Source organism: Epinephelus moara, chromosome 6, assembly GCF_006386435.1.
Source record: "Epinephelus moara isolate mb chromosome 6, YSFRI_EMoa_1.0, whole genome shotgun sequence".
In the NCBI taxonomy this organism is placed as follows: domain Eukaryota; kingdom Metazoa; phylum Chordata; class Actinopteri; order Perciformes; family Serranidae; genus Epinephelus; species Epinephelus moara.
This window is the reverse complement of record NC_065511.1, coordinates 28,707,055-28,721,957: the sequence shown is the minus strand read 5'-3', so window position 1 is coordinate 28,721,957 and position 14,903 is coordinate 28,707,055. Positions and strand designations below refer to the sequence as shown.

At 38.4% G+C, this 14,903-nt stretch overlaps 1 protein-coding gene across 1 annotated transcript; it reads right to left on the bottom strand.

Moving 5' to 3' along the window:
- Positions 1-935: 935 nt before the first annotated feature.
- LOC126391346 (carcinoembryonic antigen-related cell adhesion molecule 5-like) lies at positions 936-12,924 on the bottom strand. Its single transcript, XM_050046048.1, has 9 exons — positions 12,209-12,924; positions 6,756-7,073; positions 5,632-5,910; positions 4,991-5,257; positions 4,193-4,465; positions 3,776-4,027; positions 2,858-2,966; positions 1,878-1,915; positions 936-1,734 (listed from the first exon to the last, which is right to left on the bottom strand). The coding sequence occupies exons 1-9, from the start codon at positions 12,252-12,254 to the stop codon at positions 1,661-1,663; spliced, it is 1,656 nt and encodes a 551-aa protein (XP_049902005.1). The 5' UTR covers positions 12,255-12,924; the 3' UTR covers positions 936-1,660.
- Between the last annotated feature and the right edge of the window lie 1,979 nt (positions 12,925-14,903).

Below are 14,903 nucleotides of genomic sequence, written 5' to 3'. Positions count from 1 at the left end.
ATGGAGCGCAGAAGCTCAGGAATGGTTCAAACTCCTTTCTTGAGAGACACTGCCATACCATCTGTCGGCATCACTAAACGAGCAGACGTGGTAAGTGATCGTTGTGTATTTTGCTCACCAATCTCTCTGCTGTAACGTTACCTCCATGTTGAGTAACATTAGCCTACAACCCAAGCATGGTAAATAAGGCTAAAATGCAAATGTTGTTGTGGTTATGTTATGGATAAGTGCTTGCCCAGAGCATATAGTGAAGTGACTGGCATTACTTCTCATTGTTGGGAATAAACAGACTGCTAGGGAACATTTTATGTTGTTGTTCCTTCAGGAGTTGTGGTGATTTATGAGTGTGGAGTTAGCATGTTCTCCCCGTGTTCCGGTGATTATTTTGAGGCGTACTCTATATTTATATTGCACAGGTGTACCTAACAAAGTGGCCAGTAAGCCCCACATTTACACCACCGGCTCTGGGTCTCCCCTCAGCCCCTGGTTGCGCGGCAGCCTCAATCTCTCTTCTTGCTCTCTCTTCTTCCCAAACCTGTAACTCTTCCTCTGTATATTCTGGCTTCTTCTCAACAAACTTGTTGTTTTGATGACGGGAGTAACTACACTAAACATACGCTGTTTGAAATCACTCCGCCCAGCAAGTACTGTATGTCTGGAATGTAGTTCCAGCTCTGCATTTGACTTCAAAACAACTCTGTCTCGTAATATTACATTATTATTTCATAGCGTGGTGAATGTGTGAGCTACAAGTTGTCCACAAGAGCGTTTTGGAGTCATTTGATGGTGTATTTGATTAGTTTTGAGGGAGAGAGGGTCCTGTACCATTCACCTCCATTTCAGCGGGCAGCTCTGCCCCACCGATCTCAGAACAGCACGCGCTGACAATTAAAGGTAATGTACCTACTCATATGACTATAGGGATTACGGCAATAGGCGAATTTGCCAAAATGTCAAACTATCCCTTTAACAGTTTTAATAGTTTATTATAGTTTAGTTGGAATAAGCCTATAATCTTGTCATAGATGCTATTGACTATTTTACAAAAAAACAAAAATAATACATTTCTTAATATTTCCAAGAGCCCATTCTCTACCCAGTTTCTCTGTTGGCCCCCCGACCTCATGGGCCCCAGTGCAACCGCACTGCCTACACTGTCTATATTTACGCCCCTGGGCTATGTGCATAAGAGCCAGCATAGCTATTTATAAGTAAAACATTTTCATTTTAACAACACATTAAATGTAAAAGGGCCCATAGCGTAAAACCTTCAGAGAATTACAACTTAACTTTGCAGCCCTGTCAAGCTTGTGATTCTATTTTAGCCTTTTCAATCTCATAAACTCAATTTCCAATAGAAATTTTTAGCAATACAGCTCTGATAAACCTACTGTAAGCTACCTGCTAAAAGCAGAGTAAATCGGAATTGCATTTGACAGAAATGAAATGAAATCTTTCTCTGTAATGGATGAGTAAATGACAAATGTTTCCCGATAGAAAAAAAAAATACATTCATTACAATAAAAAGAATAACATTGACATACATTAGCATATTCTTTTCCTTAGGCTGGTTATGATGTTTCTGTTTGCTCATTTTCTGATCCCTTTTACCTAAATCAATTAGTTTGAAACTCACCTTTAAAGGGAAAGATTACTGAGTTTATATGTTCTCATACACCATTGAAGTGTTCTCATACACCGCTGAAGTGTTCTCATACACCTGTTCTTCTTTGTCTAGGCAAAAAGAAAAGTTTTGTTACGTTTGATTATTCATATGTACATTTGCATAGTTGCAGTTTATTCATTCTGTCTATGTTGTAATATACAGTATATAATAGTCTAAGTGTAGGATGGAGTTACATCAGGTAAATACTGACCTTTATTATCAGAAGGTGGCGGAGCTTTGTTTTTGATTCTAAATATCAGAAACAAAGAATTGTTCAAATGTGGCCATGAAACAGATGCAATCAAAAATTCAAACTCTTACTTATGTAATGTTTGGGTATATTTGGGTAGTATTTTATTTTAAAAAAAAAAAAGAAAAAAAGAAAGAAAAGAAATTTATAAACTCTAATATAAGATTATTAACTGATAGTTAATGTAGTAAGAATATGAAATAACAGTTTCAAATATTTTAGATTTTACACCAGTTATTTTTATTGTTATTTTTTTAACAAGTGTTAATTAATCAACAGATTGATTCACTGTCTATTAAGTGAGTGATGTATGAATAATTTCAGGCTTAAGCTTGGGGGGGATAAACATAGCTATAGAAAAGTTTGGTCTCATTTTGAACCAGAACATCCGCAGATAAATTACATTCCTGATATGTTACGATCCACTAAAGTTAGGCACGTACAGTATGAGATGAATAATCCCCATTATTTGTTATCTTCACTGCTAATATTACCGGGTACAGCTGCACTGCGTACTGGCTGCCATAGCTGTTTTTCAGAAGTGGAACACTTTGCCTGCCCGATTTTGATGACTTTTCCTTAAAATTTGTGCTTCTACCATAAGTAGGTCAGTCGGCATTTAAATTTTGTCGGTTTCATTCGTATTTATTGTTGCTATGTCCTGCATTGTTGTGCTGTAGTTTACAGACAAAATTAATAGTTATAGTTATCAAAAATACAGTCATCTTCATAATTGCATTATTTGCCTATCTATATTTCACATACAGTGCATGTTAGCAGGAGAACTATCTAACTCAGCTTCATCAAAATAAGACGTGTATTCCTTGGACGCTTCTAAAATGTGCTGTGCGGCATCTGCTGGAATTACAAGAGTTTTAAAGTAAGGTTAGTGTTAAAAGTCAGTCAGCCATTAATACATGGTTTAAAAAAGGGAGACTTACTCATTTTTATAAATAAAGTACCCTCCAACAGCTGCTGCAGAAACAACCACTAAAACTGAGATAACTATTCCAGCGATGGCGCCAGGTGAAAGACCTCCAGACGTCCCATCTGAAACGAAACAGAACAAAAACAAATATTAGTAATTCGCCTCACAATATTAGCTTTTTGTAAACTCACAAACACAATCACAAGTGATAAAATAAGTTTTTATCATGGTGAATGCACAATATTTCTATGTACATGCAGTACCACCACAACCACATGATTATATACAGTAGACGACATTATGTTGGATGAATAGTCTAGCATAATTTATAGCCCTGACTAATAAAAGTTCAGTGATTTGCTAATGTAATACAGGCAAAAAGCTTTAACAAGGACAAAAGATGATAACAATTATGAAGATTGATTAATTGGTCATTAAGAATTTGATTGAATGTGTGAAATGTAACTGATAAATTGATAGAGTATGCAATATGTTGCTGTGAGCTTTGATTGTAGAAATAACACATTTGGTGTTTGGCATGAGCAAAGTTTTTATGTTTTTTGAAAATCATGATTACTCTATTAATTGATCATTATTTTTTACCAATAATCAATTGAGGAAAATGCTCACAATTTGCAACCCTAACAAGGACATACTTCTGGTTCTGCTGCATTAATTTTTGATACTTTCCATCATGAGTCTGTAAAGTGTAGAACTGCAATGCTAAACTTTGGAAGAGTATTTTTAAGGGCAGCTAATTAGAGTTTTGTATTTCTAGCCACTGTTGTCTCATAAGCTTAAAATAAATCTGTAACATTTAGTTGAAGCAATGGATCTGCAATAAACCTTCAGATTATCAGAGGTATAACACAGTGGGTTGATCACAATTTTCAAGTATCAACAAAATGTGCAATCAGCACCATCCTGGTACCTGTTACAGACAATTCATGGACTGCAGACAGTTTTCTTCCAGTTACGTCATTCATCGCTTCGCAGGTGTAGATGCCACTGTCAGAGGGTTGAATGTTGTCTCTTGTGAACACAGCAGAATTGTGTATTTTTATCCCATTCAGTATCCAGGTGTAAGTGGCAAGTGGTCTGGACTCAGCAGAGCAGGTTAAAGTCAAGTTCTCATTCGGATTTATTTCACTTGGACCTGTGATTTGAACATTTTCTGGTCCATCTGAAAAACAGATATTTGTAAAGTTCTCACAGCAGCACAAATAATAAGATTATAAAATTAAACTAAACTCTTGTTTTACAGACCTACAACCAAAACATTTCAGTACTACAGTGTTATTTATGTCACTCATCATTTTGAGCACTAAATGTACAGTTTGTCACCTACAGTTGACCTCCATGGAGTATTTAGCTTCATCGCTGCTGAGGGGGTTGCTGACTGTACAGGAATATTCTCCACTGTCTTTTTTGTTCAGACTCTTAAAAGACAGCACTCTGTTCTCATCGTAAAGTATTATGTTCTCAGACACGCTCAGATCTGAGCCACCCTTCCTCCACTTTCTGGTAAAGACAGAGCCAGCAGTGTCACAGGTTAAGTTGACTGAGTTTCCTTCAATCGGCACGTTTGTTGACGGCTTAACTGAAGCACCTGATATTATCTCTGTTGGGCAAAAGATCAAGAAAAATAGGAGAACAGGAACAAAAGTAATCGTTACTGAAGGATAACGGAAAAAATAAATGTCCCCTTGGGGATTAATAAAATATTTCTTCTTCTTCTTCCTCTGATTGCTCAGAACTACTTTACTATCAGTTTGACACTTATTAACCCACAGGTTCCCTATTCTAAAGTTGCCTCCTCTTCACACTTACTAAATTCACTATAGCACATCACTATGGCAACTACTATCTCCTTTATTAATGGACCAATTGGGCAAAAGATCAGGACAAATATGAGAACAGGAACAAAAGGAGTGAAGCTGCTGGGGCTTGAATTCAGAACAGTTCATCTTTGTAAGAGGCAAACATAGCCTCTAAGTTGCTCCTGTAGAAGCAAAATTTGCAAACGAATCTTGAGTGCAAATTTATGTAAGTTTATTCACTTAAGTATTGTTTCATTTTGTTCACAAATGTTTATATAATAAAGTTTTTAAACTAACTTTTCACAAAACCTATTATTCAAACTCACTTAGTACAGAGATGGTGGCAGGTGGAGCTGATTCATATCTCAGAGTTTTGCTGTTAAAGGCCTGACAGCTGTAGTTCCCACTGTGACTCATCTGAATGTTCATCACTCTGAGCTCTGGTCCAGTATCAGACAGCAGGACTCCATTCAGAAGCCACTTAAATTGGGCAGCAGGTTTGGAGTCAGCTGAGCACATCAGGTCGATGTTTGACCCTTCTGCATGGTATTCTTTTGACGGAGATATTGTCAAATTAACATTGTCTGGGCCGTCTGAGGGTAGGGATAAAATGACAGCAAAATAAGGTCAACAAAATGTAATGAAAAATAAAAATGACTCATTATGAGGCATTATAGCTAACGGATGTCGTCATCAAAAAAAAAGAAATAACCCTAACCTTAACCCAATAAACACTTTCTAAACAAAACTGTTTAAGTTGACGAAGTGCTATAGTTAGTACTGGAGTCAAGTTGAAAAAATTGATTTCTAGTATGTAGTGCAACCCGTGAGGGAAGGAAAAGACCAAAAACGAAAGAAAAGACAAGGCCAGTCCTCACTAAGCTGTGATAATAATCTAAACTCTTTGTCTCTGTTTGCAAACAGATGTCGTCAGATAAGGTACTGAACATGTAGGTTAGTAACTCACAGCTGATGCTGAAGGTTATTGGATCACTGGTGCCATCACTGACAGGATTGGACACATGACACTTAAATGGTCCCTGGTCGTAGCGGGTCACGTTAGCTATAGTGAGGTTGGTGCCTCCATCAGTGAGCTGAACTCTGTCACTGGCTGTAACCTCAGAGTTGCCGTTCAGCCAGAGGAAAGACAGAGAGGTTCCAGAGGAGGAGCAGGACAAACGGACAGAGCTGTTGAACTCCACCAAGTCTGTGCTGCTGGCTGTTGCTATTACATTGGAAACTGGCACTGTGGGTGAAAAACAAAATTATTTTATATTTGCCACCACATGACAGAGGTACAGTGGTGACAAACACTGCTGTGGCTGAGAATGAATCTGTTTATCATGAGATGTTTAGGATTTTCTAACTTATCAATGAGAATCAAAAAGGCTATTTGGGGCTTTTAGAAAATGTGTTCCACATTAGAAGGTAACTTCAGGCTCTACTTATTGGTGGTGTTTTTTTAAAATATAAATGAGCAATGTAATGTCCAATTGACCACCATCAAAAAGTATGACTTAGTTAAATTAGTGCCTCTCTGATACAGTCTTAACAAGAGCTAAAGTAATACAGTCTATACAGGTGTTTCTAAAGAAAAACTCAGTGTTTCCATGATATGTTTTCTTAAACTTAATTACAAATGGGCATATTGTTCATCATCATCAGAGGCCATGTGAAATTATTCATATCTCAGTTATGATGCAGTTATTGCAAGACTTGGAGGCTTTAAATTTCATGATGAGAAACCATCTGAAAATTTACATAGTGAAGCCATTTAAGCATGAAATATTATTTTTGACCTTGGAAATAGTAATTTGAGAAAAAAAGAAACGTTAATTTAAGGTACACTTACTAACTTTTTCCAAGCTTCAACCACATCTCAGATTTTTGTAGTGCTTGTTTTTTTCTAATTTATGTAATAATAATAATAATAACACTATGAACATGAATAAAACGAATGTTGGTCTTATATAATACCACTGAACACCTCAACACAATTATTTGAACTGAAACAATGTCTATTTCTTGTTCAGTTGCTCTGCATAATCCCCATTCAGCACTGAAATAGATACATGTAAAATGCTGTCTCACCATCTACGTACAGTCTTGTTTCACCTGTCTTCTGTTGCTCTCCAGATGAAAAAATGCTAACTCTGTATACCCCACTGTCATTTAGAGCCACATTTCTGAGCTCCAAAGATGCAGTAGACATGAAGAGGGTGATCCTGCCTTCATACTCTGGTGCAGTGAAGTTTTTATCATTGAAAGTGATTATATTTTTTCCATCAAATGTCCAGCCCACTGATAGGAATGGTTTCTCTGGTGGAGTCAGTGTTGTGGTGAACATCACCGTCTCTCCCACAGCTGCATTCAGAACATCAGGCAACACACCAACTCCTTTGGTTAAACCTGGAGGAGACAGTTACAGTTTTGAGAAGGACTATAATGAGGACACTACAAAATAGGCCACTGTGATGATGTGCTGAAATCAAGGCAAGGTAAAGTCTTGATGTAGAAACTGCTCAAAACACAAAACTGCAGTCGACAAAAAAAACAAAACAAAACAAAAAACATCAGTTGTGTAATTCTCAAAGCACCCACATGTTGGTGCTCCTGATCTATTTGCATGTGTTTAAATGGGGCAATCTGCGAAAATCAGCGCTAACAGCCACACGCACTTAAAATAACATTATTAGTGTCTTCAGAGAGTTGGTGATACCTGATGCACATTAATTAGGGTCCCGGACTTCCCAGTTATCACAGCAGCAGTGATGCAGCCAGGCAGAAGCCTTGTCATGCCAGGCAGGCGTGCTATAGTCAGCGGATATTTCGATGGACCTGCAGCTCATGGTCTGAAAATTTCAGTTTTTGTTTTGCAGATAGTATTAGCAGCCAGGTGTCTGTAGTCAACAATGCGATTTACACCTGGGGTTTAAAGCTATGGTGCGTAACTTCTGTCGCCTCCCAGCGGATAATGCGTTATTACAGCTAATAAGCTGGCGGCACTTCCATGTACACAGAGTAACACTCGCCACACACCGTGTACACAGAGTAACACTTGCCAGTCGCCACACACTGTACACAGAGTAACACTTGCCTTTGTGGTAGGATCCACTTCTGAACCGTGTCGGCCGCTTCTCCGCCATGTTGCTTTCTCTTTCTACCAGCACTCTACCTCTTACTATGACACTCTCCGCTCTTCCTCCCCCTCCCTTCTTGTTGTGAGGAAGCATTTCCTGTGTGCCAGCGCGGGAATGTCGCCGGTCGACACGCATACTAAAAATGATATATATTGAAAAATACCGTGAGATGTTAGAGGAGCCAATCGGCTAAATCAGCATTGTTTCATCTCCTCTAGTAGTGGCTTGGGTGAAACGGACATTCACGGACCTGTAGAAGTTACGCACTATAGCTTTAAATAGTCAATGTGGCAATTTTTTACACTCAGGTGTACAGTATATTCCTGGTCGTCCCAGCAATGTCAAAATATGACATTAACAAGAACGGGTCTAAGGTGTTAAAGTTAATGCACAGTGCACACAGTGTGATCCATAATAACGAATTTCAGATATCGGTGTAAATCATAAATGTACACCAATCAGCCAAAACATTAAAACTACTGACAGGTGAGGTGAATAACTTTGATTATTCTATTCCAATGCATTGTTCTGATGGAAACCCTTTGGTTTTGGATCATGGCAACAGTACTCCCCAATGGCAGTGGCCCCCCAGCAGGATAATGCACCATGCCACACTGTAAACATCGCTCAGAAATGGCCAAAGGAATGTGACAAAGAACTCAAAGTGTCAACCTGGCCTCCAAATTCCCCAGATCCCGATCTGAATGAGCATCTGTGGCATGTGCCATTAACCCACCACACAACCCACTGGACTAAATGGATCTGCCGCCAACGCACTGGTGCCAGACACCGCAGGACACTTCCAGAGATCCTGTGTCCATGCCTCGACAGGTCAGAGCTAAGTCCGATCCAAGGAGGCCCACCTTGGATTAGAGGTACATGTGGGGTACCTGCACATCATAGTATCCTTGAGCAGACTGGGACCTGGGAAATTTAGAAGCCAGGTCGACACCTTGAGCTTTTTGTCATGCCCCCACAGGCCATTTCTAAACACTTTCTGCAGTGTGGCATGGTGCATTATCCTGCTGGGGGGCCACTGCCATTGGGGAGTACTGTTGCCATGAGGGGGGGTACTTTGTCTGCAGTGGTGTTTGACTGGGTGGAACATGTTAGGTGGTATCCACATGAATGCCAGAACCAAAGGTTTCCCAGCAGAATAATACACTTGAACAAAAATAATCAAAGTTGTTCACTTCACCTATCAGTGGTTTTAATCTTTTGGCTGATCTGTGTATAATAATAAGGGATAACTGCAGTGTGACTGTTCTCACGCAGGTGCAGATAGACACCATGTTCTTATTCCCTCTCTGCCATGGTTCTGCCTTCTGTGCTCTTGGCGCAAAATTAACATTTATTCTTTGCGTCATGGATAACTGCTATCAGACACCAAAAAAAGGGCAAATTGCACTCACCTGCAAAACTTTATGGGCATGTTTGCATTGTCATATCATTAGTGCGATATCTTTTGTTAATCTGACCTTGAGACGGAGCAATAGACTGTGTAAATAATGGGCGTAGCTTCTGTGATGTCACGTGTTGATTTGAAGCCTTGGGTTTGGCATTTTGGCCGTCACCATCTTGTTTTTGTTGGAGCCAGAAGAGACCATATTTGGACGTTATGAAAATAATATGTTATAAAAAAAAATCCCCCTACAGTTGTCATGAAGGAGGAAATTGGCTTTAGAGACCAAAACTGTTTATTGCACCATGCTGTGAACACGTTTATTTCTGCTGTAAAGCTGGCCATTTTAACATAAGGGGATTCACTGTTTTGGATCCAGCTTCAAGTCACCTTTCGATGAACTGCAGTTTTTGCCATTTTCACATTGGCTTCATTTTTCAGCCTTGGAAATTGTTGACGGGGCAGATAGCGATACCAAGTGATACACAATTTATGATGCTTTGAGCAGTGGCAATCCATTATATGTGAATTCACCCCTCAATGTCCTCTTTAACTCGTTATGTGGGTTAATAATTACCCATTGTTTCTATCAACAACAGCAAGGGAACTAATATTAGTGAAAAAAGGAACGACTTAGACTTCCCTTTCTGTTACGCTTAATAATTAGCCTGGTTTATGTATATATTATTTACTGGTAAGTACATTTTTAGATTTTTTAAAGAGTGGTGTCTTTTCCTATAATACATTTTTATATAATATTACTATATTATAATATATGTATCATTCATACTGGTAACCTGTTTGTGTTGTATGTATTGGTCTCACCTGTTTGCACCTTACCATGAGCTTTTTGTTATCTTTTGCACCTTACTGTTATCTAGTTTATATTTATTTTTATATATTTTACATTTTATATTTACTATACATTGGTGCTCTACTTTATGTCCTTGTATATTGCATGCTTTGTATCTGCACTCCTCTAACTCTGTATTGCAGCTGCTGCACAGCCATTTTTCTCAGGATAAATGAAGTTCCATCTTATCTTATCCCATCCTATCTTAATATATGCAATATATAGTGTCTGTATGTGTACAGTGTAGAGGCTAAGCTTTGATTACTCTGTGTGTGTGTGTGTGTGTGTGTGTGTGTGTCCAATAGGGATGTAACAATATGGAAAATTTGATGTCTCAATTATAGTGACCAAATTATCACGGTAAACAATAATATTGCGATATTTTTTTAAGCGCTGTAAAATGTCCAAAAAAAAGATACATTGAAATAACTTCACTAAATCTTGTAACTTCCTAATCATACTAAAATGTTAACAGCCAAAATCTTATATTAAAATGAAACTTTCACATTAAAGGGGCAAGGGATTGGCACAGCAACAGAAAATTTTATTTTAAATTAACAAAATATGTAAACACATTACAGGAAGAAAGCTTATTTGTCTGGTGCATTTTAACAGTCAGCAAAATATGTAAACAATTTATATATTAATTATTTATTTATTAGCACGAGAGGAAAAATATATATAAAACTAAACAATGCAAGAGTAGAACAAAATACATACAATATATAGAATAGATATCACAAATGTGCAGGACAAACCAAAAAAACCCTAAGGGCAATGGTCATCATTACACAGAATAATTCACACATTAGAAGTGTGCATATGAGTCAGAGAATTACCTGTATGACAAAAGGAGTGCATGCTCTCGGTCAAAGGTTAACACGGCAGCGTTTTATGTTGATTCCTTGAGCTTATGTCGAGAAAGCATAACTGGCAGTCTATATCGATTCTAGCTCGCCATACAATAACCATAATCACAGTGATTCAATCATAGTTGATGTCAATTAGCGTTACGTCACGTCGGTTTATATTCTGTCGGCTCCGCTCAGTGTTCACAGCTCCGTTTCGTTTTGAAACACTTAACGTTAGCAACATAGCTGCTAATACGGCTATTAGCTACTCAGCTAGCATTAGCTCCTAAGTGTCTTAAACGGAAACGGAAAACCTAGTCGCCGTTTAGGAGGACAGATACGGCTCAAATGTCCCGCATACGTCGAGAGTTAGACATTATGACAATCTTAGTAAAACCGAAGTCCCTCACACAATAACTGACATTTGCATAGCATAACTTGCATTGGCTGTAAAGCTGTGGATGATGGTCACGGAGATGAGCCAGCAGGTTTGTAGTGTCGCTACCCTTCGCAGCAACTTTCTTTCTGCATGTTCTGCACACAGGATAGTTGTCCTCCACCAGCTGTCCCTCGGCATTCTTCAGAAACCCAAAGTACGCCCAGACCTCAGATTTTGTGCGTTTAGTTGGGGGGAAAATGTCCGGAGTGCCGCTGTCACCACCTTCCGCCATGTTTTCATTCTTTGTGTTTACACATGCTACGCATTCACGCAGCGCCTGCATCGCGAGACTTGAATGAGGCTGTTATTACATATCCTGATAATCCACCGCGATAATGCAATTAATTTAAACATAAACGGTCATTCTTACCGTGTAAAAATTAACCGAAATTTACCGTAATATCGGTAATCGTTACATCCCTAGTGTCCAACACACACACTATTTAAAGGAAGTACTGGACTCCACTTGTCTGAGTTAGGAATAGACGTCATTTGATGATGAGAGTAGCTATGGCAGGAAATTATTAATCAAACTAAACAGTCCATACAGGTGACATAGATAATACAGTATAACACTACATCAAATGTGTTGCATTCTGTTGTGAATGTCATTTTTGTCAGTGCTGCATTGTGGTTTAGGGAATTTTTGTCAAGTTGCCAGCTAACAGGAATATTTCCATCCACACAATGTGCCAACTAAACTAATTAGCACCAGTGAAAAGCTCATACCACCCAATGTGAAAAAATCTGAACTACCCATCTGTAGTTATCTCCAAAGCTTTGTTAAGCACCAATTGTTACATTTTGATTAACAAGTAAATACATTAATTTTACCTGCTGTCATTTGTTAAGAGCTCACCTGCGATGGCTCCCAGGATGATGAAGTGTATCACAGTTGTTTCCATTCCTTCTGCAGTCTCATCAGATGTGATGGGAGAAAAGAGGGCTCACACTCCTTCACTTTGCCTTTGCTTATGTCAGAGGAATATGTGTTGATTTCGATTTATCAAGCCAGTACAAGGAAGTACTGTGCCGTGCAGGTTTTTTCCATCATCATACCCCTGAAAGGCTCACTCAAAGCCCTGTTTTGCATCCTCAATCATTAACTACGAACACAACGAGCAACTTTGGATCATCAAGCACTCAGAATCTTTTAAAACTAATTAAAAAGGAGTTCTATTTTTATTATGTCCAAATAACATCAATCATCACAGTTTGACATGACTAAACATTCAGGGATTTATTCATGAATTAACACAGTAGCCTGTACTGCAGGTGTTACACACTGTGTGTGACAGTAGTTTTATTGTTATACTACAAGCTCTGGCAGTATCATTCTGTTTATTGGTTGGTCCACCATTTTGGTCCAGACTTGAATATCTCAACAACAGTGTAATGGTTGCTTTGAAATTGAAAGTGTACATTTTTCTCCAGACGTTAATGGCACTAAGAGAATAAAAACGTCTGACTCTGGTGATCCCTTTCCTTGTAGCGCCACTGTAAGGCAAACATTTTTGATTTTTAGTGAAATATCTCATCAACCCTTGCCATAAATTTTGGTACAGACAATGAATCCCAAGGACTTTAATGGTTAAATATTCTGACGTCTTTTTGTTGTTGTTGTTGTTACTACTCTTCTTCTTCTTCTTCTTCTTCTTGGTAATTTCAGGGACCCAAAGTCCTCTCCAATACTAAATTCTCAAATGCAAATTAAAATAAAAAAACAAGCACACAAACCAAAATAAAAAATTTTAAAAAAAAATCTAATACAGCTGAATCTATCACAAGAAACTAGCAGCTTGTTTATTTATGATTTGACACATTATTTAAACCTTCATTTATCTATGTGTTTATTGATGTATACTGCTCCTTATCATCCATTGAAAAAATTACATACATTTTTTCTAGATGCCCTGTGTATAATTTTATATTTTTTTATTGTTCTGTGAGAGCAACATTTATGACTGCACAGCATTAGTTTGCCCTGACTGTCCTGTTGGATTTCCCGTTGCTTTTGCTTACAGCCTTTGAGGTTTAATTCAACAACCTATCAGTGAGAATTAACTGATATATTCACAGCAAACTGTCAAATTATATGCACATTATTTTTGCTGCATCATATCACAGGTTAATAAATAAAACTATGCAGGTAGGTTGTTCGAAACATCTTGGACAACTAACCACAGATTTTCTGAGGATGTAGGCTGCCTCAAATCCATCTGACTCGTCATATAATTCCAGACAGACGCGATGATGTTGAGATCAGGGCTCTGCGGGGGACATACCATCACTTCCAGGGCTCCTTGTTCTTCTTTAGGCTGAAGATAGTGCCTAATGACACTGGCTGTATGTTTGGGGTCATTGTCCTGCTGCAGGGTAAATTTGGGGCCAGTCAGACACCTCCTTGATTGTACTGCATAATGGATAAGTATCTGCCTCTATTTCTCAGCACTGAGCACACTATCAATCGTGACCAAATCCCCAACTTAATTTGCAGAAATGCAGCCCTAAACTTGCAAGGAACCTCCACCATGCTTCACTGTTGCCTACAGACACTCATTATTGTACCGCTCTCCAGCCCTTCGGCAAACAAACTGCCTTCTGCTACTGCCAAATATTTAAAATTTTGACCCATCAGTCCAGAGCACCTGCTGCCATTTTTCTGCAGTTCCAGTGTTTTCATGCAGAGTTGAGTCGCTTGGCCTTGTTTCCATGTCGGAGGTATGGCTTTTTGACCGCAATCTTTCCATGAAGACCACTTCTGGTCAGATTTTTTCAGACAGTAGATGGGTGTACCTGGGTCCCACTGGATTCTGCAAGTTCTGAGCCGATGGCACTGCTGGGCTATTTCAGATTTCGTGAGAAAGTAAGACCACTGCGTCTACTGTCCTCAACATTGACCGTGTCTTTGTGCTTCTTCAAAAGAGCTTGAACAGCACATCTTGACACCTCAGTTTGCTTTGAAATCTTTTCCTGGGAGAGACCTTGCTGATGCAGTATAATTACCTTGTGTCTTGTTGCTGTGCTCAGTCTTGCCATGGTGTATGATCTGTGACATGAATGTGACATGATGTCTTCTGTTGTCAGTGTTTGAAATACATTTTTTATACTTTAAAAAACATTAAATTCTTGATGTTGTTGGAAAGAAGTTCTGCTAACCATGCTTTTTGACTCAGTAGCAGCATGGATAACAGATCATAGTCTAACTGGTAAAGGCAACTTAATTGCATCAATTAATTATAGTAAGCTGTACTGCATGTGGTTTTGGCGATTTGGAAATGTCTTTTTTTATGGAAATTAAAAGGTAGTTTTATTAACACTGTATGAATCAAAATCATGTTAGATGAAGCTCCTTTGTGTGTGTTGGTTTGATAGATAATGAACTCAAGGATCTCTTGCTAACTGGGTCACTTTGTGAGATTAAAAAGACAGCTGATGGCCAAAAGTGTCATCTACTTCAAACAGTTATGATCGATAATCACCCAAACTTTTTTTGATTGCTTATCTTTTTTTAATAGATAGACAACCTTAGTAACGTATTTTTGAAAGAAAAT